The 25,688-nt window shown below is 35.0% G+C and overlaps 1 protein-coding gene across 1 annotated transcript in view; it reads left to right on the top strand.

Moving 5' to 3' along the window:
- Positions 1 to 25,688, top strand: part of ppil2 (peptidylprolyl isomerase (cyclophilin)-like 2) — a 39,822-nt gene that overhangs the window by 6,740 nt on the left and 7,394 nt on the right. Inside the window, exons 6-15 of the mRNA XM_048188862.1 lie at positions 1,219 to 1,270; positions 1,413 to 1,504; positions 2,161 to 2,250; positions 6,003 to 6,078; positions 7,760 to 7,920; positions 11,926 to 12,001; positions 12,598 to 12,704; positions 18,095 to 18,184; positions 20,229 to 20,262; positions 25,311 to 25,428. Coding sequence (XP_048044819.1) covers positions 1,219 to 1,270; positions 1,413 to 1,504; positions 2,161 to 2,250; positions 6,003 to 6,078; positions 7,760 to 7,920; positions 11,926 to 12,001; positions 12,598 to 12,704; positions 18,095 to 18,184; positions 20,229 to 20,262; positions 25,311 to 25,428 — 896 coding nt within the window. The remainder of the gene's footprint in view (positions 1 to 1,218; positions 1,271 to 1,412; positions 1,505 to 2,160; positions 2,251 to 6,002; positions 6,079 to 7,759; positions 7,921 to 11,925; positions 12,002 to 12,597; positions 12,705 to 18,094; positions 18,185 to 20,228; positions 20,263 to 25,310; positions 25,429 to 25,688) is intronic.

Here is a 25,688-nt window from a genome sequence, read left to right on the forward strand (position 1 = left end):
TTGTGCCCAGTATCCATCAGGTGGTCCGCAAACAGTCTGTAGTCTGAGGCGGAAACTGGTAGTCAGACGCCCAGTGTTTTCATCACACACCAGCTACTGGGTTAACCAGGGAGGGAGGGACTTAAAGACAAATAATCCTGGGGGATGATGACCTGTCTCCCAGACAGTCTGAATCAGTGTGTCACTGGATCACAGTGTGGTCAGTTTAAATGTATCCCACAGGCAGAACAAGTTTAAACCCCTAGCAACACCAAATAGATTCAACCATGAATAGTTTACTTACAGTTTAACTGAATAATAAGCTATATTACCATTGAAAAATGACACTACTGTTCAAAAGTTTGGAGTTGGTCTCTCACCAAGGCTGCATTTTATCAAACATGCAGTAAAAACAGTAAAATGTTTTTAGAATTTAAAATAACTATTATATTATTATTAACTAAAATTTCTATTTTAATATCTTTTATTCCTGTAATGGCAAAGCTGAATTTTCAGCATCATTACTCCAGTCTCCTGTATCACATGATACTTCAGAAAATGATTTGGTGCTCAAGAAACATCATCTTATTATCATTATTAATGTTGAAAACAGTTGCGATGCTTATTTTTGTTGAAACGGTGATACATTTTTTTTGCACGATTCTTTGACAACAGCAATTACAAAAGAAATTGATATCTTTTGCAACATATTTAATGTCTTTACTGTCAGTTTAATCAATTTAATATGTCTTTCCTGGATAAAAGCATTCATTTCTTTTAAAACTAAAAATCTTACTGACCACAAACTTTTTAACGGTGTTACATCATCTTTAAATATCTTTTTATCAGTTTTGCTTTAATGCAAAAAACACAAAACTGGCCTTTGGCACTTTAGCCAATTAACTGAAGTCTTTCTATGTTGTTATCTCATCTACATGTCATTAGACAGGAATTTTCTCTTTTTTTTTTTTTTCATTTCTCTAAAACCATACTAGATCCACAGCATTGTGTGTTGGTGTTTAAAATGAGTGGTATTCATTGGTGTTTTATCATCGCCCAAACATGTTCTATATGAATCAGCTAATTTGTGCTAAATAATTAAACACAATTTTACATTCACAAGGTGTGATTACATTATAATTGAAAAATATAGGTGTGTCTGAGAGCCAAAATCTGGCAGATATAGTCACAAACTCCCTAACTTCCTGTATTTCTCTCTCTCTCTCTTTCTGTCTTTAGAAGCTTGAGGCTAAATCTCTCATCAAGCTTAACTTCTGCAAAAACAATGAAGGTAAATATGTTTGTGTGCGCGTGTGTGCGCGCTCTTGATCCTCTTACCTGACCTGCGTCAACAACAATATGTGCTAATGACAAGAGATAATGGATTGAAGTCCTCTACAGTGCATATTCTGTCTTTCTCTCTTGTATTTTAGGGAAGTACCACTGTCCTGTTCTCTACACAGTGTTCACAAACAACTCCCACATTGTTGCCAACAAAGTCACAGGGAATGTTTTCTCTTATGAGGTAAAACATGTTACATCCTAAATGTTTTTAAAGGTCTTTTCATATGCAACTTAAAGGACCATATCTACATGTCTGTAGTATTTTATTTTTTCCCCCATGAAATCCACTTATAATGTTTTTCAAGGTTTGTTGGACCCAAAACAGTCATCATTTAGTTTAACCCATTTTTTGACCCTTTGAATTAAACAGCCTTTTTTGCTACTAATAGTTTACCTAAATATAAATTATATAAATATTTCTAAATGTATATTGTTTAGTTATATAAATAAAAAATTATTATATTAAAGTTAATTTAATTTAATTTAGTTTAATTTAACAATTTAACAATGTAAATTAATGTATTCACCCTCATGTTGACTGAAAGTTATTTCAGATTTTCCATAAAAGGATCATAAAAGTAGTCTGTTTGACTCATGCACTATACTGCAAATCTTTTGAATCCATATAACGAAATTTAAGTCATTAATGTGGTTGTGACATCATATCCATGATTTCTGAATTACCCATTTTTGCAGTTCAGTTTCCATTCATTGTGGAAAATGTAGGTCTACACTAAAGAGCAAGGTTGTTCATGATCCCTTTAATATCATACTGACATTAACTTTATTTAAACTGTATAAATGTGTACACAAATCCTGTGAATGTGTTTCGTTTAGGCAGTAGATCAGCTCAACATCAAGACAAAGAGTTATAAAGACCTGCTGACGGATGAACCATTCACCCGCCAGGATCTCATCACACTACAGGTGACGGAGACAGAGAGTGTGTGTTTACGACTGTTAAGGGATAATTAAGCAGTGTCACATGAGTGCTGTGATTTAATACAGCTTTTCTATACACAAGTTAGTATCAAGAAACTCCCGTTTCAGATAGCAATTACCCTGTTCGTTTGTAGTTTGTATGTGGCTGTGGCTGTGTGTCAAAAACCCTGTGCTTTCTGTGTGATTTCAGTGTTATGAAATGTCAGGTTGAAGCCAGTTCACACTACAGTGTTTAACAGCTGTCGAGAGAGAGAGACAGTCTGGCTGATCCTGATGACTGACAGACAGACAGGAATCGTTTGCATGCCACAATTATAAATATCTGCTCAGCTATTGTACTATTTATACTATTTATTCATATCCTAAATGGGTTTTTTTATCTAGGTAAAACACTAAAGCACATACAGAGGATGTTTTGGGGCAAATCTTTTAACTGGGATAAATGTTAAAATGCCCACAGTTCAAAAATAGCCACATGTTAACATGAGGATTGTGTTTTTAAATGAATCTTTAAACTCCTGTCTTGACTAATGAGCCCATAAAGAATTACAGAAAGTGACAGAAACATTCACCCACAGGAATGACATCCGTAGCATCTCACCACTAAAGGATGATTGGACAGCTTTAAAGCTGAAATAACACACATTATTTTAAGGACAAATTAATATAAACCCTTTAACAAAAATATGAGCTGCACATTTCTTCTTTGAAACCTTCTGGAATGTCTTGCCCCATTGACTTCCATTGTAAGTTGTTCAATTCAAACACGTCCCTCAGTTTGTGAAAATAAACAAAAATCAAGGTTAAGTTATTTTATGCAGTTTTGACAGTGTGCCATCAATAGAGCTAAACTCTACTCAGCCCCAAAGATACCTTTAAAACCTTCACAATGTGAGTTTGTGCTTTGTAATTTGTTAATGAAAAAGGCAATAAAGCACTGATCGAGAAACTGCACAATTTATGAATCAAACACAGCCTGTTTCTGAATAGATGGGATTAAACATTACAGCAGCATGTGGCGACTGTCCAAAGTTGTGTTAAGCTTCGCTGTAAATCTGTTTGAGTGTTAGAAAGAACTTATGTAACCAGGGTAAGATTTCTATCAAGAAATCTATACATGGTATTAGCATGTTACATCTGTGTAGTAGGTCATGTACACTAACATTCAATAGTTTGGGGTCAGTAAGATATTTATTTATTTTTTTGACAGAATATGAATACTTTTATTCAGCAAGGATGTATTAAATTGATCAAAAGTGACAGTAAAGATATTTGTAATGTTATAAAAGATTTCTATTTCAAATACAGTGGGTATGGAAAGTATTCAGTTTGCAGATTTATTAAAAAAGAAAAACTGAAATATCACATGGTCCTAAGTATTCAGACCCTTTGCTGTGACACACATATATTTAACTCAGGTGCTGTCCATTTCTTCTGATCATCCTTGAGATGGTTCTACACCTTAATTTGAGTCCAGCTGTGCTTGATTATACTGATTGGACTTGATTAGGAAAGCCACACACCTGTCTATATAAGACCTTACAGCTCACAGTGCATGTCAGAGCAAATGAGAATCATGAGGTCAAAGGAACTGCCTGAAGAGCTCAGAGACAGAATTCTGGCAAGGCATGAAAGCCCACATGGAGTTTGCCAAGATGGTGAGAAATAAGATTCTCTGGTCTGATGAGACCAAGATAGAACTTTTTGGCCTTAATTCTAAGCGGTATGTGTGGAGAAAACCAGGCACTGCTCATCACCTGTCCAATACAGTCCCAACAGTGAAGCATGGTGGTGGCAGCATCATGCTGTGGGGGTGTTTTTCAGCTGCAGGGACAGGACGACTGGTTGCAATCGAGGGAAAGATGAATGCGGCCAAGTACAGGGATATCCTGGACGAAAACCTTCTCCAGAGTGCTCAGGACCTCAGACTGGGCCGAAGGTTTACCTTCCAACAAGACAATGACCCTTAGCACACAGCTAAAATAACGAAGGAGTGGCTTCACAACAACTCCGTGACTGTTCTTGAATGGCCCAGCATCTCTGGAGAGACCTAAAAATGGCTGTCCACCAACATTTACCATCCAACCTGACAGAACTGGAGAGGATCTGCAAGGAAATGGCAGAGGATCCCCAAATCCAGGTGTGAAAAACTTGTTGCATCTTTCCCAAAAAGACTCATGGCTGTATTAGATCAAAAGGGTGCTTCTACTAAATACTGAGCAAAGGGTCTGAATACTTAGGACCATGTGATATTTCAGTTTTTCTTTTTTAATAAATCTGCAAAAATGTCAACAATTCTGTGTTTTTCTGTCAATATGGGGTGCTGTGTGTACTGCAATATAACAAAGAGTGAAAAATTTAAGGGGGTCTGAATACTTTCTGTACTCACTGTAAATGGTGTTCATTTGAACTTTCTATTCACAGAAGAATCGTTGAAAAAATGTCATTGTTTCCACAAAAATATTAAGCAGCACAACTGTTTTCAACTTTGATACTAATCAGAAATGTTTCTTGAACAGCAAATCAGCATATTAGAATGATTTCTAAAGGATCATGTGACACTGAAGACTGGAGTAATGATGCTGAAATTTCAGCTTTGCAATCAGGAATAAATTACATTTAAAATATATATAAAATAAATATATGTAGTAATATTTGACAATATTACTGTTTTATGTTGTTTTTGATCAAATGCATGAAGCCAAAAACATAATTTTTTACTGACCCCAAATCTTTAAACAGTGTTGTATGTTCAGACTCCATACAGATTAGCATTGAGTTTTATGTTTGCATTTCCTGTGCATTTTTATGCAGTAACATGGAAATAAAGAATCTATTATTATGACTGATTGATAGCCCTTATATAAGTATAGAAGTCTATGGTATGCCTTCCTTCAGATAGCCAGGGAAACGTGGGTGTGTGTGAAAGAAACTGGAAGCTGAATCAGTGTTTTCTGTGTGTGTGCATGTGACCTACAGTATCTAGTATTCATAGAAAGTCCTTGCATGGTTTATTTTGGGTCAGGGAGAGAGTTGATGGGTGTTATGGGGGTGTTCAGAGAAAAAGAAAATAACTTGGAGTTATTTTAGGGTGAGATTCGGCCATATAGCTCAGAGTGGGAGCTTTGGACATGTCTATCCCTGGAGCTCGAGGAAGGATAGGTCAGGGAGGTGTCGGGCGATGTGGTTTAAGGGTTAAAGAGTTTTTGAGACAGACACAGAAGTTATTTTGGATGCCATGTGAGATGAGAAAACTGGGGGAGTTTTAAAAGGATGGGGGGAAAGTATTTTAAAAAGAGAGAGATTGTTGGGAGTGGGAGTTTAGCTGAAATAGCAGGACTGAAATGGGCTGAGGTACAGTTTCACTCTCTGACCTATTTGGAACGGATACTACAGTGGTTCAAGCATAGAGCGGAGGAGAGAGAGAGAGATGAGAAGGTCCTGAACTCTCTTTTGTTTGTGTGTGTGTGTGTGTGTGTGTGTGTTGCAGCGGACAAGTCCCCAAACTGTCCAGCCAGCAATATTTACACTAAACTGATAAAACATTGCCAAAACAAATCCATTAAAGAGTGTTTACTTGTCTTTCTTTTAGGGGAAAATATGATATGATTTGTTTTATAACAGTGTGTGTGTGTGTGTGTGTGTGTGTGTGTGTGTGTATATAATGATCTGTGCATAGTTTGTCAGCAGATCTGAAGTTGTCATATAACATCTCATTTTGTCACTGTATATCCCAGGATCCTACAAATCTGGATAAATTCAATGTCTCCAACTTCTTCCATGTGAAAAACAATATGAAAGTCCTCGACCCTGGTGAGTTCAGTGTTTTAAATGCAGTACAAAGAACTGTTTTTGGGTTAGCATACTATTCTTACTCGTAATATGCTGTATATAGTATGTTTAGTGTGCAGATTCTATGTTGCAGTGTTATTGTTAACCAACACTTAAACTATTAAAAATATTTTATTAATTGAAAAAATAAAAAAGTTTTAAGTTTTTCTTCTAATATTTTTATACAAGTGCAAAAAACTAAAACTGAAAGAATAAATAAATGAAAGAGAAATATGAAAAAAAAAAAAAAAAATTACACCACAAAATGTAAACTCCAAATTAAAATGAAAAAAAAAAAGTTAATTCAAAACATTAATAAATACGATAATAGTGAATAAATAATACTAAAATTACACTGATGCATAGTTTACAACAGAGCATACTTACTGGGTACTGTGTTCCACAGTAACACAGATTGCAAATGAATAATTGAAGGAAAAAAAAACAAAACTGTCAGTCAGTTAGACTTTACCTGTGAGAGTTGAATAAATTAGCTCCAGGCTCAGGTGTGCTATTTTCACATTACAGTCCCCATTCTGTACATTTCATTATGTAGCCATATTACTTGAATTAGCCCAGCTGTGAAGATTTTAGTAAATTAATTGTTTAACGAGGTAGAACTTGGTGCAATTCGTTAAGGATTCACATTGCATAATGAATTAACTAAAGGAGTGTATAAATGTTGTGAATTCACTTGAATCCATGAACATTATATACTCAAAAGGCCATAAAAATAACCATCACGACAGGAATGCAAGATAATGTGTGTGTATGTCATCGCAGAATGTAGACGCTGACCAGCGGCCTTAAATTAGCTGGAGAGACCCATAACGCTGTCTGCGCTGTTGTTACAGCAGATCTCATGATGTGGCCAATTTACTCTGAGTAGCTTAGACATTTTAATTTTAAAAAACCCGGACAAGCAGTTTTTATTGAATCCTGTATAGTGCATTATAATATTCTTTATGCATTAAAATGGTATTCATAATGTCATATAATACACAGTGTAATTCATTGTCTTTTTTTATATAAATAATTGTAACCACAGTTCATATGATACATTATAATACCCACCTGTTTATGATTACAAGCTGAGAGTTTAATGCATTTGTTATTGTCTAATGCATTTTATATAGTTTAATGCATTTGTTTTTGTTTAAAGTCTCCTATACTCACCACAGCTGCATTCATTTGATTAAAAATACAAAATTTACAATTTGAAATTGTTTTCTATTTTAATCTATTTTATGACATATATTATATATAATATAATATAATATAATATAATATTCCTGAATTCCTGTGATGTAAAAGCTGAATTTTCAGCATCATTACTCCACTCTTCATTCACATGATCCTTCAGAAATTATTCTAATATGCTGATTTGCTTCTCAAGAAATATTTCTTATTATTGTCAATGTTGAAAACAGTTGCACTGCTTAATATCTTTGTGGATTTTTTGATGAATATAAAGTTCAAAAGAACAGAATTTATTTGAAATGGAAATATTTTGTATTTACTGTGAGTTTTGATACATTTAATTTAAAATTATAAAACCCCAAACTTTTTAACACTATCTAACATAAAGGCTTGAGAATCTGATGACTGTTGTATTGTGAAGGTGTCACTTTTATGAGCCCGTCTATTTTTCTTTCCCCAACAGATGAAGAGAAAGCCAAACAGGACCCATCATACCATCTGAAAAGCACAAACCTGGAGACACGAGAAACCCTGGCGGAGCTCTATAGGGACTATAAAGGAGATGAGCTGTTGGCTTCCACTATGAAAGAGAAAGAAACCAAAAAAACAGACAAGTTCAATGCTGTGAGTGTTTGACAAAGTGTTTTAAGAGATTGCCTTTCTAGCTATAGTCGATGGCAGATTATCCTTTCTCTTTGTCTTCATCGATTCATTTCTCTTTTTTATTTGTCGTCATTTTGAAGTGCTTATATATCATTGAAAACATAGACACTAATACTTTTCTGGACTGGCTGTGCTTCACAACCCAGATTTCGCATTGGACATCAAATGTTGACCAAACACAGACAGAGCCAAAACTGTTTCTCATACAGAAGAAAACAAAAATTATATCAAATCATAACTATGTCATCCAAACAAACTAATTTACGTAGAAGTCTAAATGATAGCAAAAACAACCTGTTTAATTGTAAAAGGTTGACATAACCACTGTAATTTAACAATTACAGTTGTTTTTGGTGCAAAGAACCTTGATATTAATATTAATTCAGCAGGGACACCGAGTGTAAGTTTGTTGAAAACGATACCGGTATTGTCTCAACCACAAAAACGAAAGTTGTGAAAACGGTGACGTCATGCGCATGTGTATTACGTGTTCAGTCTATAGATGTGTAGTGTTTCTTTACAAAGTGACATTGCCAACTACTGGCCTGGCATGCATAAAACAGCATTTTTAATCATTTTTGTGGATCTGTATGAATGGGGATCATTTTAACAACGTAGTCATCTGTATGCAAAAAACGCAAAGGAAAACTTTTTTAGTACATTGTTTGACAGAATTGACAGAATTTTTCTTGAATATCAAATCGGCATATTAGAATAATTTTTGAAGGATCATGTGACACCGAAGACTGGAGTAATGATGCTGAAAATTCAGCTTTGCATTACAGGAATACATTACATTTTAATTTATATTCAAATAGAAAACAGTTATTTTAAATTGAAATAATATTTCACAATATTGCTGTTTTTACTACATTTCTAAACAATTAAATGCAGCCTTGGTGAGCATTAGAGACTTCTTTCAAAATCATTAAAAATCTCCTGCGAGGTGTTTGGTCAGATAAAGCAGTTCTGTGCAGTGCTGTTTGGGTCACAGTGGAGTGTCTTGCTGTATGTGTGTGTGTGTGTGTGTGTGTAAAAGTGTCTGTGCATTACGAGGTGATTTGCCTCTCAGACTCTACCACCATCACACAGCAACTGGAGCAGAAGAAAATGCCTCGCAGAATCCTCAACCGACCACACACACACTGAGAGCAAGAATCACAACAAGTTTCTCTGAATGTCATGTCAATTTTTCTAAAATTATCATACCAGTTACTCACTTCCTGGGAAATGACCCCACTGCACAAATACCTGATATCTAAATCAAGAGGTTTTTCTTCCATACTTGCTCTGCGATGGTTCTAAGTGTGTTTGTGGCTCTGTCTCAAGTCTTCTTTGAGCCCAGGTTGAAGTGTGTCTGCCCTGTGCTTTCAGCTATATTAGCTTTGCTTGCTCAGCCCATTCACAGTACAGGCATTGAGTGTAATTGGCTCGACTTTTGGCATGAATGCCAGTCTATTTCAGCCCTAGCCATGCTGGATTGGTATTGTGACGCTGAAATAGACTGGCATTCAGGCCCACTCTCCTACTGATTTAGCTTTGCTATTTCTACACCATACTAAGGCAACTATAATATCCCAAATATAACTCAGTTTTCAACAAATAATTCTAACAACCACATAGCAATATGCTAAAACCACTCAGAACACCGTAGCATTGAGGAGGTAATTTGTTATTCAGTAAAAATCTAGTTCCGACGTTATATTTATGAATACACACTATTACATTTTTTGAAAGAATTTAAATAATTTTATTCATTGAAGATGCATTTAGTTGATTAAAAATGACAGTAAAGACTTGCATTGTTTAAAAAAAATGTATTTCAAATAACTGCTGTTCTTTTTATCTTTCTCTAAAAAAAAAAATGTATCAAGGTTTCTTTCCACACAAATATTAACTATCAAAATTGTTTTAAACATTGATAATAATAGAAAATGTCACTTGAGCATCAAATCTCTTGACCGCTTCCTGAACTAGTAACCGTCCCGTGTAGGTGTGCCTAAGAAACTGACAGGAGGAGGGAGAGAAATAGAGAGAGAAAACACACACAGAGGCACAAACAACTACCGAGACGTAACAAGCATATTAGAATGATTTCTGAAGGATCATGTGACACTGAAGACTGGAGTAATGATGCTGAAAATTCAGCTTTTACATCACAGGAATAAATAACATTTTTAAATATATTAAAATTAGTGATTATAATTAGTGATACTGTCCTGAGTAAGATATTTTACATAATATGTTTACATATAGTCCACAAGACAAAAAAATAGCTGAATTTATTAAAATAAGCCCGTTCAAAAGTTTGTGAACCATGGATTCTCAATACTGTGTGTGGTTACCTGATGATCTACAACTGTTTTTATGTTTTGTGATGATTGTTCATGAGTCTCTTGTTTGTCCTGAGCAGTTAAACTGAGCTCTGTTCTTCAGAAAAACCCTCCAGCTCCTGCAGATTCATCCGTTTTCAAGGATTTTTTGCATATTTGAACCCTTTCCAGCAGTGACTATATGATTTTGAGATCCATCTTTTCACACTGAGGACAATTGAGGGACTCAAACACAACTATTAAAAAAGGTTCAAACATTCACTGATGCTCCAGAAGGAAACACGATGCATTAAGAGAAGAATGGAGCAAAATGTTTTGAATTTTTTGAAGATCAAGGAATATTGTACTTAATTTGTCTTCCGGGAAACATGCAAGTATCTTCTGTTGCTTCAGAAGTGCAGGACTAAATGGAAAAAAAAAAAAAGATATTTCATCAAAATAAGAAAAATGTGGACATCTTCATCCTGTTCAAAAGTTTTCACCCCTGGTTCTTAATGCATCGTGTTTCCTTCTGGAGCATCAGTGAATGTTTGAACCTTTTTTAATAGTTGTGTTTGAGTCCCTCAGTTGTCCTCAGTGTGAAAAGATGGATCTCAAAATCACAGTCACTGTTGGAAAGGGTTCAAATATGCAAAAAATCCTTGAAAAATGAAGAATCTGCAGGACCTGGAGAATTTTTCTGAAGAAAATTTGGCAGTTTAACTGTTCAGAACAAACAAGGGACTCAAGAACAACCATCACAAAACAAAAAGTAGATCATCCAGGTAACCACACACAGTATTAAGAAGCAAGGGTTCCCAAACTGAGCAGGGTTATTTTAATAAAGTCAGCTGTTTTTATGTCTTGTAGACTATATGTAAACATATTTTATGTAAAATATCTTACTCAGGATGGTACTAAATCAAAAATAACATGCATTTTGTATGATCTCTCTTATTTTGTTAAAAATTATTCACATTTTCACAGATTGTGCAAGGGGTTCCCATACTTTTTCATGCAACTGTTAGTATATATTGCATGCATATATTGTATATATATAAAAAAAAAATATGTATATAAAAAAAAAAAATATATATATATATATATATATATATATATATATATATATAAACCTATAGAAATTATATTTATATATTACAGTGATTAATTGTTTGACAACATTAATTAAAATAGGAAACAATTATTTTAAATTGTAATATATAATATTACTGTTTTGTTTTGGGTTTTTTTACTGTATTTTCACTTTAAATTCATTCCATTAAATACTGAAAATTGCAAAGAAAAGCCTATTGTTTTCACTATTTAACCTGTTGAGAAGACACATCTGCACATAGATGCATCCAAACACACCTGAATGCCACACAGGAATTAATAAACATACTTCTGTCTGTCTGTTTTTACAAACAATGGGTGATAAAACTCTATTATTAAGTGTGACAGACACGTTAGGAGGTGTAAGAGTGATGTCATGCATATAAACACTATTATAAAGTATAATAGACACATTAGGAGGTATAAGAGTGATGTCATGCATGTGAAGATCATTTAGTCATTTCGGATGGAGGTGTTAGGGCTTATTTAGTCTTATCTAGAGAGTCTTATCTGTAAACCATGTCTGTCTTTCTTCCTCCAGGCTCACTATTCCACTGGAAGAGTGTCTGCCTCCTTCACATCTACAGCTATGGCTCCAGCCACCACCCATGAAGCAGGTAATGGAAATGCTTACTCATACCAAACAAATCCGATTAAAACAGACAGTTTTTGTTTGAAATATGCAAGGGTCAAGGTTGATACTAATCAGAAAATGGCCAAGTCACAAACTTCCCTTTTCATGGTTCCTTCTCTTTGTTACTGTCCCATTTGATTCTGATTGACTCCATTAAGTTATGTTGCTGCTGGTAATGCCCATATATCTTGCACTAAGTCGCTGTGGTTAGAAGCGTCTTCTAAATGTGCAAATGTAAATGTCATCATGACTGGTGACGCACACAGTAAATGACACCATTACCCTTTTTGTTTATGCTGGGAAGAAGTTGCATGCATTTCATAACATTGCATCATTGCAATACCTAAAACTCCTGCCAAGTATTAGTGCTGGTTTGTATTTTATGCTCATTTTTGAGCGAGTCTGGCTTCAGTATACCTCAGGAAACCATTTGGCAGCTGTCATATCTGTCCTGCATACCTGTTCATTCTCTTTCAGACTAGTTTAAGGCTAATATGATGCAAAAATGTTGTCAATACTGTCTGCAGGGGAGTCATTCATAGATGTAAAGAATGAAAATATTTGTCTTTGTGTTTCCAGATGCTATTGCAGATGATGCCGTTCGCTACCAGTACGTTAAGAAGAAAGGCTACGTGCGCCTACACACAAATAAAGGAGACCTGAATGTGGAGTTACACTGTGATAAGGTAATGCAATGTGAAATGGTCAGACACTAATAAACCTTGGTTGGGCATGTGTTGGTGGATTTAAAAAATGTTTTATGCAGTCCAAGCAGAATTTTGCAAGTGTTTCTTTTCAGATGTGTTATATTTCTGTAAACATTGTTTTGCTTGTCATCTTTTGTGCTCATCATTTAAATATGATTTTTCTGGCTCTTTATTTGACACCTTGTTTGCTGTCACACTTAATCAGAGCAAGGCCACAGCTGACTAATTACAGAGTGAAGCCTTGAAAAAAAGAATTAAACAGAATGTGATGCCCAAACAACCCAGCTTATATATAGTGGTCCACTTTTAGATACTTAAGTCACACATATTTCAATACATTACATATCATCTGCCAACTATGGAAGCTTGTTTCCGCCACCAAATAAAGTAAAAAAGATAATTGCAAATTTTTATCTCACAATTCTGACTTACTTTCTTGCAATTGAGTTTGCATCTCACAATTCTGACTTTTTTCCTCAGAATTGTGAATTTAAGGTGCCATCGAACGTTTTTTTTACAAGATGTAATATAAGTCTAAGGTGTCCCCTGAATGTATCTGTGAAGTTTCAGCTCAAATTTTGGGGCATAATTAGAAATGCGCCGATTCATGTTGCGGGCCCTTTAAATGCTCACGCTCCCCGCCCACGTAGCTCGTGCTTGCCTTAAACAGTGCATAAACAAAGTTTACACTGCTAATATAACCTTCAAAATGGATCTTTACAAAGTGTTCGTCATGCATACTACATGCATGCGTCGGATTATGTGAGTATGGTATTTATTTGGATGTTTACATTTGATTCTGAATGAATTTGAGGCTGTGCTCCATGGCTAACGGCTAATGCTACACTGTTGGAGAGATTTATAAAGAATGAAGTTGTTTATGCATTATACAGACTGCAAGTGTTTAATAATAAAAATAACGACGGCTCTTGTTTCCGTGAATACAGTAAGAAACAATGGTAACTTTAACCGAATTTAACAGTACATTAGCAACATGCTAACAAAACATTTAGAAAGACAGTTTACAAATATCACTAAAAATATCATGTAATCATGGATCATGTCAGTTATTATTGCTCCATCTGCCATTTTTCGCTATTGTTCTTGCTTGCTTACCTAGTCTGATGATTCAGCTGTGCACAGATCCAGACGTCCTGCCCTTGTGTAATGCCTTGAACATGGGCTGGCATATGCAAATATTGGGGGCGTACATATTAATGATCCCGACTGTTACGTAACAGTCGGTGTTATGTTGAGATTCGCCTGTTCTTCGGAGGTCTTTTAAACAAATGAGATTTATATAAGAAGGAGGAAACAATGGAGTTTGAGACTCACTGTATGTCATTTCCATGTACTGAACTCTTGTTATTTAACTATGCCAAGATAAATTCAATTTTTAATTCTAGGGCACCTTTAAACTTGCAATTGCGAGGTATAGTCAGAATTACGTGTTATAAAGTCAGCATTGCGATTTAGAAGTCGAAATTCTGACTTTTTTCTTGCAATTGCCAGTTTTTATATAAACTCGCAATATAAAGATATAAACTCACAATTCTGACTTTTTTTTTCTCAGAATTGCGAGTTTATATATTCTTTATAATCAGTACATGGCCGAGTTACAAACTACATATACATATTATATGTATTATATATGCAGTATTACTTTTTTACTGTATTTTTACAGTATTTCAGTAATGCACAAAGCACAGCTCACACAGTACAAAGTAGCTTTCTATTGGTCAGTGCAGGAAATTTGCTATATAAATTAAACTCAAATTCAGACTAACTGCTGACACTTAAAAAAAAAAAAAAAAATACAGACTGGCCCAGATATTTATGGATTGAGGTGTGTGTAATGTACTTGCTCTGTGTGTGTAGTCTACAGGTCTACATGCCATCTTGTCTTTACATAATGTATAATTCATCCATTCAGAGTGTCACACTGCAACTGCTGACCTATATAGATTGACTCCCTCTATTTTTCTCTTTCTCCTGTGTTTCTCATTTTTATGTTGTCTTGCTTTCCTTGCTCAGTTTGTTTTTGCTGTTAGTCAGATTCTTTTCTTAATTCTTTGTGTCCTTTTCTAATGCGTTTCCTCTCTACTCATTTCTGTTCCTTGATGTGCTCTGTATCTCACTGAGCTTGTAAACTCATCCCTGCCATAAAACACTTCCTCTAAAAAATTGTGTTCGTTCTGGCCTTGTGCTGGCAGTAAAACGTACCCATAGTTCTATCTCCTCAGCGGAGCAGATGCAGCGTCCCTCTTCTTATTTATGTGAGAGCGTGTGCCAGACTCTCACTCCTGGGTCAAAGCTGCACATGAATCACTTTATATCTATCATTTAGTGTTTCACTTTAACACGGTACAGAGAAACTGGTGAGCTTGGTCTTTACTGATTTTAAGGACATATAAAAGTTTCTGTACATTTATTTTTGCATTTTAGCACTATTTGATCACTTTCATGAACACTTTGGCTCAGTCTTGCACACAAGCAGTAGATTCATTAAAGGGTTAGTCCACACTAAAATAAAAATTCTGTCATCATTTACTCACCCTAAAGTTGTTCCAAACCTGTATGAGTTTCTTTCTTCTGCTGAACACAAAAGAAGATATTTTGAAGAATGTCGATAACCAAACAGTTGATGGACCCCATTGACTTCCATTGTAGTTTTTTCCATAAGTCAATGGCTCTGTCAACTGTTTGATTACCCATGTTCTTCAAAATATTATCTTTTTGTGTTTAGCACAAGAAAGAAATTCATACTATCCCTTTAAGCCTCCACATGATAAACTTAATTTGGTTAGAAAATTCCTTGAAATTTACTTTTAACTAACATTTCGGGAACACACTGTGAGTTTAGAGCTGAAGACCTTGAAGACTTTGTCCTATTTCAGCTTAATTTAGAGACAACTATAAGACACACCCTTTAGGAGCGTGTGTGTGTGTCACTGTGACTTGGGAACCAAGGTAAACACTGCCTAATGGACACAGAAACAGCATTTCTTGGCCTTCATAGTCCTAGTAACTAGCTGCTATTTTTGTGTCTTTTCATTGGCTGTGTGCTGGTCAAATCAGGATAAAGAGAAGAGGTCACATTGATAAGAAAATTACCCTCCTCCTTTTTTCTTCCTCTCCTCCACTCCCTCCCTCCTGTGGTTTGCTAGCATTTGTGATGATTCTATTTGTGGTGCCATTTTTAAAAAATAAACCTATTTTTAAGTTATTTTGCTTTTTATAACAATTAAGCACTATTACAGTTATAATTTTTTTTTTTATAACAATTAAGCACTATTATGTATTACAGTTAGAAATATAATAATGACTTTAGTGACTTCTTAAAATTAAACAAAAAATACCACATGTAGCCTACATACACTACAGTTTAAGTAATATTTATTTAGCATTACTATAATAAGAATGGGATTTTTTGGCATTGTGGTAATGAGCATTTTGAGGAAAATGTGCATAGTTATTTTGAAAATAGTCAATGCAAAAAACGTAATGTTCCTAAAGTAGGCTTCATTTATGTAAGAAAAATATGATTTCTTACTTTCTCATTTTCATTTATGTATATATATATAAATGCCCTCTTGTCAAGGATTTACAGTTTACAGCTATTCTTTCAGTGGCATTTAGATTGGAATGTCGTTGTAGGCAGTTATGTAACAATGTCAGGTCTAGATGGAGCAGATGATTGAGATCTCACTTGACAACTTATTTTTGTAGGTGTTTTCTGTGTCTTTGTGCTTTTCATGCATGAGTGTGTGACTTTGAAATCTGACTGTTTTTTTTAAGTCCTGACATGCTTGACCTCCTCACAGGGTAACTTATAAAACTTTAATGTGGAATTTGCTTCTGCATCTCCCAATAAGGCACACAACGTCTTTCCTGAGTACAAAATCAGTTTATTGACTCACAGAGGTTTTATTTGAAAAGAGGGATGTCTGATCGTCATAGAAACGAAAAAATAAACATTTACACAGCGGGAGAGGAAGTAACTCCTTAAATTTTCAGTGCTTTTTTTTTTTAACAGCATCTTACGTAAGCAAGCCTTTCACTTCCCGAATAACGTAGAAGATTTAAAATACATTCAAAGCTGCCAGATGTATTGCAAACAAGCGTAATTGTTTATTGACCTTTATAGCCCACAGATGGGACATTTGGTAGCACACAAGGGATTGAGAGGCTTCAGATGATGACTTAATTATTTTAAGTCATCATCTGAACTTACAGTGGACACACTTCCTTTAATTCCTTTAAAGTGATTTGTGAGCCTGGACCACAAAACCAGTCATAAGCATCAGTTTTTTTTAAACTGATATTTATACATCATCTGAAAGCTGAATAAATAAGATTTCCATTGATGTATGGTTTGTTAGGATAGGACAAAAATACAATCTTCATGGAACATGATCTTTAATTAATATCCTAATGATTTTTGGCATAAAAGAAAAATCGATAATTCTGACCCATATAATGTATTGTTGGCTATTGCTACAAATATACCCGAGTGACTTTTGACTGGTTTTGTGGTCCAGGGTCACATTTATAGTTGCAAGCTGTAGTTTCATTAATGTGAATGACTTGCAGTCCTTTAATTTGGTTGAATCTCATGGAGAAATATCATGTATTTCACCCCAATATCATAAGAAAAAATAAGTCATATTTTTCATAAAGAAAATTAATCCTATTTAAGGATCCTTAAGATTTTCATGATTATTGAAGGCAAATTTTCTGTAATATAATATGGAAAATCCTTGTGCCCTGACATTTTTTTTTTCTTTGGTGCAATGAATTGTTCCATGATGTATAAATACTTTTATATATTTAATAATTAATTTAAATAATTTATAATTTTTCTTGAATTACAGTAATGAGATTATTTTTTTTATTATGTTTATGAAAAATGGGGTGAAATGTGCTTAATTGTCAATGTCTCAATGAAAAAAATCCTTATTGTCTAATATAGATTTCTTTTTCATTTTAAATTTCTAATTTATTTTAATATTTTCTAATTTGTTGTTTACTTTTAATTTTAGGGTTAAGTATGACCCGGACATGTTCTTGACTGGTTTCATGAGATTTACCCACTTCAAGAGCTTTTTCTTTTTTCCTAGTTCCCATAGATTCAGTAGGTTCATCTACAAGTCAAAGGAGCTTCAAAAGAGTGTCTTTATTGATTGTCCTGTGATACTATGGTTTCCTGTGTCCCACAACCACAAAGATGTATTTGTAAATGTCTAAAAATTTCTTCACACTCTTTATCAGTTTAGCGGGCTGCTATGCAAGTGTCTTCATAATGACAAACAGTTTTCATAAATCTAATTTCCCGACATTAAAACTGATATTTGTTTTTTTCCTTGCAGGTCCCCAAGGCTGGAGAAAATTTTATTAAACTGTGTAAGAAAGGATATTATGATGGCACAATATTCCACCGCTCTATTCGAAATTTCATGGTAAATAAAATTCTCTTCATTCATCCTAAAATGTTGCCTTTAATTCATTTACTTTAAGATGTTACCTTGAATGTAACCTTTTCCTGCAGTATACTCAGTGTTTGTACAAACCGGTTCCAAAAAAGTTGGGACACTGTACAAATTGTGAATAAAAAAGGAATGCAATAATTTACAAATCTCATAAACTTATATTTTATTCACAATAGAATATAGATAACATATCAAATGTTGAAAGTGAAACATTTTGAAATGTCATGCCAAATATTGGCTCATTTTGGATTTCATGAGAGCTACACATTCCAAAAAAGTTGGGACAGGAAACTTTTCAGAGTCCGGAAAAGTTAAATGTACATATAAGGAACAGCTGGAGGACCAATTTGCAACTTATTAGGTCAATTGGCAACATGATTGGGTATAAAAAGAGCCTCTCAGAGTGGCAGTGTCTCTCAGAAGTCAAGATGGGCAGAGGATCACCAATTCCCCCAATGCTGCGGTGAAAAATAGTGGAGCAATATCAGAAAGGAGTTTCTCAGAGAAAAATTGCAAAGAGTTTGAAGTTATCATCATATACAATGCATAATATCATCCAAAGATTCAGAGAATCTGGAACAATCTCTGTGCGTAAGGGTCAAGGCCGGAAAACCATACTGGATGCCCGTGATCTTCGGGCCCTTAGACGGCACTGCATCACATACAGGAATGCTACTGTAATGGAAATCACAACATGGGCTCAGGAATACATCCAGAAAACATTTTCGGTGAACACAATCCACCGTGCCATTCGCCGTTGCCGGCTAAAACTCTATAGGTCAAAAAAGAAGCCATATCAAAACATGATCCAGAAGCGCAGGCGTTTTCTCTGGGCCAAGGCTCATTTAAAATGGACTGTGGCAAAGTGGAAAACTGTTCTGTGGTTAGACGAATCAAAATTTGAAGTTCTTTTTGGAAAACTGGGACGCCATGTCATCCGGACTAAAGAGGACAAGGACAACCCAAGTTGTTATCAGCACTCAGTTCAGAAGCCTGCATCTCTAATGGTATGGGGTTGCATGAGTGCGTGTGGCATGGGCAGCTTACACATCTGGAAAGGCACCATCAATGCTGAAAGGTATATCCAAGTTCTAGAACAACATATGCTCCCATCCAGACGTCGTCTCTTTCAGGGAAGACCTTGCATTTTCCAACATGACAATGCCAGACCACATACTGCATCAATCACAACATCATGGCTGCGTAGAAGAAGGATCCGGGTACTGAAATGGCCAGGCTGCAGTCCAGATCTTTCACCCATAGAAAACATTTGGCGCATCATAAAGAGGAAGATGCGACAAAGAAGACCTAAGACAGTTGAGCAACTAGAAGCCTGTATTAGACAAGAATGGTACAACATTCCTATTCCTAAACTTGAGCACCTTGTCTCCTCAGTCCCCAGACGTTTGCAGACTGTTATAAAAAGAAGAGGGGATGCCACACAGTGGTAAACATGGCCTTGTCCCAACTTTTTTGAGATGTGTTGATGCCATGAAATTTAAAATCAACTTATTTTTCCCTTAAAATGATACATTTTTCTCAGTTTAAACATTTGATATGTCATCTGTGTTGTATTCTGAATAAAATATTGAAATTTGAAACTTCCACATCATTGCATTCTGTTTTTATTCACAATTTGTACAGTGTCACAACTTTTTTGGAATCGGGTTTGTATGAAAGTGTGTGTGTTTGCTAGCATTAAATAACTATGAATCTTTATAACGATTATACATTACATTGTATTAATTTAATTTATATGGATGCCTCAAGGATCGGTATGGGGGCCGTTTAAGCTTTTTTTAAAAACTGATCGGTGACAGCTATACTAAGCCTGATCATTTATTTTACGTCAGCTGTTTCTGTAAAAATGATGCTTGTCTGTATTGAACCATCAAACAGACATGGCATTGGAATGCCCATCGATTGCTAGCCATTTAAAGCTATAGAATTGGCTTGAATTTTTTTTATAAAGGAAAATGTCATGTTAATGTTTTTTGTTATTCTTTGTTTTCAGATTCAAGGAGGAGACCCTACAGGGACGGGTACAGGTAATCATTTTAACATTTGTTCAGAATCACTTGTCATTTTGTGTATAACAGCTGCAACATGGTCCTCCCTGGTTACTCTCTTCAGACTCTCGCATCAAATTACATTTGGCATCTACCCTCACCAAAGTGCAAAATATATATTCAATGCATCGTTTCAGTTACGCATCTAAGTCAACTGGTTGACTCGTGCACATTTTTATGATTCTCCTTAAAATGATCAAAGAAGGTTTTTCTAATGGAAGCAATTTCAGGAAGTTTAGTCTTTCATAAAATGAAAAAAAAAAAAATGTCTCTAACAAATTAGGTTGAGTTTCTTTTTTATATTCAGTTGATAAGGTGAAAATGTTATTTCTTTCTCAGACTTTCTAGAGCTGTCTAGACGATATCACCTCAGCTTTCTGAATGCCATTTTGGTGCACATTTGCGAGGGATGTTTTCCTGTGGTCGTGAGTGTTAGAAGATGCAGGTCTAACTGAGGAACAGAAAGGGTAAAGAGCTTGTGCACTCTATTCCCTTGAATGCTCTTGTACGTATCTAAAATTCAATCCCATAAAAAATGCACCAGCCTCACCTGAGACTCTTGTGTAGAGAGAAAGATTGAGAGCAATAGGGGAAGAGGGAAGTAGACCGAATGATTTTTCATGAACAGAGAGTGAATTGAAAGTGTTGAGTATTAGACTGGAAGGTCAGAAGCAACTTCTATCTTCCAGCCATTCTCACTCGTTTATTATCATGCACATTGAGACAAGATTTGCTATTGCATTGGACCTAAAAATAGGTTGCAAATAGAGAGAGATTTTGCATCAGAGCGAACTGTTGATTGCCTGTCCATAATATGTGCTTTTAGTCACTTGAATGTTCACGGATGTTAGAGAAGGTTTGCAGTGTCCTCAATCCCTCTCTATATGTGACACTCCATGATGCATTTGCAAAAGCAGAATGGCAGTGATTTTACAAATAAATTTTTGTAAGGAAATGGTTCACACAAAAATGAAAATCGTCATTATTTACTCATACCATCATGTTGTTCCAAAACCGTATGACTTTCTTCTATAAAACACAAAAGGAGAATTTTCAACAAATTTCCTGGCTACTCTTTTCAATATAATGAAAGCAAATAAGGACAAAATTACAAAAAAAAAAATCCATCCTAACGTTAGTCCATATGTCTTGTGTGCTATTTTCTGAAGTAATAAACTTTAGTTATTGTACACTGAAAATCCATCCTAGTTACTCTTTGAAAAGAAGCGATGTCCAATTTGGGAATGAATCATTTGAATCTTAATGAATCGGTTTATGTGATTTACTCACTGATTCGGCTCTTGAGTTCAACTGACCGATTCAGTCATTCAGTCGCCTCAAATAACAACTTAAAATTCGGTCTGTTCTTCATACAAAGTGTTGTATGACATGCAAAATTTAAATGAACACATCTATGATACTTTTAAAGTGATTTCAAGTTTGAATTGCATAGAAGAATGACCAGGTCATTATTAAAACTTGTGCTTCAGTAGGAGTCGTAAAGGTTTAGAACAACATGAGTGTGAGTACATTTCTATATTCCTAAATATCCCTTTAATTATGAACCATTCAAATATATGTACTAATAAATATTGACGTTATACAAAACCATAATACACTTTCAGAAAAAAAGTTAAAAACATTTGTCTCTGGGGTGGTACCCTTTCAAATGTTACTTATAAATGTACCATTAAGGTATTAATATGCAGTTTTTAGGTAATAATATGCACATTTAGAGGTAAATAAGGTACAAAGGTATACCGCCCCACTGACAGCTTTTGTACCTTTTTTTTTTTTTTTTTTTTTTTTTTCTTTCTGAGAATGTAACGTGGCTTAGTTAAATTATTTTGAAGGCTTTGATGTTCAGCCATCCTGTTTTCTTCCATTTAGTTGAAAAATGCATAATATTAACCAAATTATCCAAATGTGTTTTGGATGCTGCAACAAGAAGTCATGAGTGTGACAAATCACACAATGTTCCTTTGAAGTAATAATGTAATAATGGTGCCCTGTTAGGCTGTGAATGAATGTGCAATGATTATGATTCTGCAGAATTCGTCTACAAAATTAAATCAAGACTTTGTATGCAGCAGTTTGGTATCAGTAGGGCAGAAAACATCACAACTCATGTTGACATACACAGACGTTTTTAGATGCATGCATGAATGTGTAGATATAAAGGTATACATGAATGACAAAGGCAAGGAAATAAGGAAAAGCTCATAAAATCTTTCAAAGAATATAGTATAGAAATATTATAGAATATAGAGTTTTAAAGCATATACTTAAACTCTGAAGACAGTTCCAGTTAGTTTGGTGGCTGTCATCGACTGTGATGTACTGTATTTATTTGCAAAGTGTCTAATTGCTGTTGCTTTGTTAAAATTATGGCAGTCATACAATTGCATTTATAATCAATTTAGTTACATGAATTGAAGCTTAATTAATCATATTAATCACAATTAATTACATATTTCCATCTTAAATCATTTTTTTAATTTCTCACTGCAGACTCCAGACATTAAGGTGGTACTTCAAGCTTGAATTACTCAATTGCCTTTGTATGAAATATATTTTATGTGTATGGGTCAGTGGACATGATTCATTGTTTATTGCATTTTTTTTATAGCTCTGTCTTCAAATCATTTAAAGGAATATTATAGTTTCAATACATTGCTCTCATTTATTTGGTTTGTAAAAACAAGTTAATAATAGCTCATGTTCAGAAATGCACTTTCAGTAGAAGTCTATGGGGCAACAGCTGTCAAATGTTTGCCCCATAGACTTCAAGGGCCAGATTTATTAAACGGCAGATTAGCATGAGAGCACAATTCCAAAAAAAGTGCCGATGGGAGTGGAAAACTTCTGATCTACTGACGACACGCAAATTAAAGAGCACAGACGCAGCCGGATAATTTCTATAATGACCAACACAATCTACCGAGAGCAGAGCAAGTTAGCGTCTGGTTAAGTAATGGCACAAATACCAGTAAATTGACTAGTGCAAACCTTAGTAAATCACCTTGCATGATTCATTTAAATACTCTCCTCCCATAAATTTTTCTTGTGAAAGGGAAACTCCTTCAAATGCATATGCAATAAGGTCAGCTGCAAAATAACTGTCTACACCTTTTCAGCATGCCTTTAGTAAATCCTGACAGCAGTTTTTTAACACCAAAAGAGGGTTTTCACTGTCTAAATTTTCTGTGCTAATAATCATCAGCATGTCACAGATTATTGGTTTTAACCTTGGATTTAACCATCGACCTTTTGGATTTTAATATTTCTTGAATGTCGCCCCTTAGGTGCTCAGAATTATTAAATAAATCACTTTTTCTTGCCATTGTTTTTAATCACGTCAGCCTTGTTATCCTGTCCGGTAGATTTTCATCCACTTCCCATAACCCTTTTTTCTTCCTATTTAATCAAGTCAGTGGCATGGGGGTAGGAAATGTCAGCAAGGGCATAAATTATGTAGAAATGTCACCTGGGGAATGTTTATTAGGGTGTGCAATTTTTCAGAGGTAGATTGGTGCGCTGTAAAGCCATCGTTTCGCAAAGACAACAGCTGCTGGACGTTAAAACCCCTTTCTGCTCTGCTACATCTAGAATCAACTCTTTTATTAAGAAAGGTTTTAAAACTCGCATGACTCTGTGAACTCAGTAGGTGCAGGTGTGACAGAAATATTGCAGTTGAGCGAAGTCTCATGTCAGCCTCTGCACGCACACGAACACTCGCTGAGAGAGCTGCATCCAGCAGAGCTTTTGATTGAGCGTGATGAAGCGTTAATTAGTGTACCTGATTTGGAGGTCTTTGGCATGAGGTGTTTGTTTATGGTGGCAGAAGACGAGGTATGATGTCTGTGCATGGAGCACTGGGTTAGTCATTTTCTAAATGATTTGAAGTGATTCAACAAGACAATTTGGGTCAAGTTCAGTTGAACTGCTTTAATATTTCAGTGTATAATCTGTGGGAAGAAATGAAGAGTCACTCTACTTCAGGACTGCATTATACACTAATGTTCAAAAGATTGGGTCCTATAAAATGTTTTTGGAAGAAGTCAATTATGCTCACCAAGGCTGCATTTATTTGATTAATTCAGTACAAACAGCAATATTGTGAAATATTAGTACAATTTTAAATAGCTGTTTTCTATTTTAATATATTTTAAAATTTGATTTATTCCTGTGATGGCAAAGCTGACTTTTCAGCATCATTACTCAGCATTCAGTGTCACATGATCCATCACATGACATCATTTTAATATGCTGATTTGATGCTGAAGAAATTTTTCTTATTATTATCAGTGTTGAAAACAGTTGTGCTGCTTAATATTTTTGTGAAAACAGTGATACATTTTTTATTTAGATTCTTTGATGAATATTAACTTTTAACATTATAAATATTTAACATTATAAATGTCTTTCACTTTTGATCAGTTTAATGCATCTTTGCTGAATAAAGTATTAATTTCTTTTAAAAAATCAGAAAAATCTTACTGACCCCAAACTTTTGAAGTAGTGTATGTTTTCCACAGCTAATTGATTTCTATATATTTTTCTTTAATTGTACAAATTGCTGATTCTTAGTATTTGAGATTTTCACAAACCACTAAACTTGATTAAATTCAGTTCGTAAATTGTCACAACATCATTTGTGCTGTGCGCATGAATTTATCCTCAAATTGCTTGGCTTTGTTTAAGAGGTGTGCTCAGCTGGCAGGACAAAATCCCAAAGACATTGAATGAGGGACCTGGGCCATATCTGGGAACCAAAATATGTTTTTGCAATCCCATTTTGTGCCGCTAGTGTTATAGAAATGACACTTGTGTGTGTAAATGTAGTTGTTGTTTTTGTGTTGTGCTGGATTTGTTCTTCCAGTGCAATTATGCCAGACGTGATTGCACATATAGCAGGGTTGTTATTGGCCAGGCGTCATGATGTGTTACTCTTAATCTCATACGAATCTTTAATATTCATAGTTTTTCCCTCCTGTCAATTCTCTTTCTGTCATTATGTGTATCAGGAGGCGAGTCTTTTTGGGGAAAGCCATTCAAGGATGAATTCAGGCCTAATCTGTCTCACACGGGTCGTGGTATTCTGAGCATGGCTAACTCAGGACCCAACACAAATAAATCCCAGTTGTAAGTAAATATTTCATCTGCTCATTACAGTGATTGTCAGGCAGCACTGTATTGATATCAAACATTCTGGTTAGAGTTTGTTCTAAACCCCTTAAGGGTTAGTTCACCCAAAAATGAAAATTATCCCATCATTTACTCACCCTCAAGCCATCATAGGTGTATATGACTATCTTCTTTCGGGCAAACAATCAGAGTTATATTAAAAAATATCCTGGATATCCAGGCTTTATAGTGGTAGTGAATGGGGCTTGAGATTTTGA

Source organism: Megalobrama amblycephala, linkage group LG4 (genome assembly GCF_018812025.1).
Source record: "Megalobrama amblycephala isolate DHTTF-2021 linkage group LG4, ASM1881202v1, whole genome shotgun sequence".
Classification (NCBI taxonomy): Eukaryota; Metazoa; Chordata; class Actinopteri; order Cypriniformes; family Xenocyprididae; genus Megalobrama; species Megalobrama amblycephala.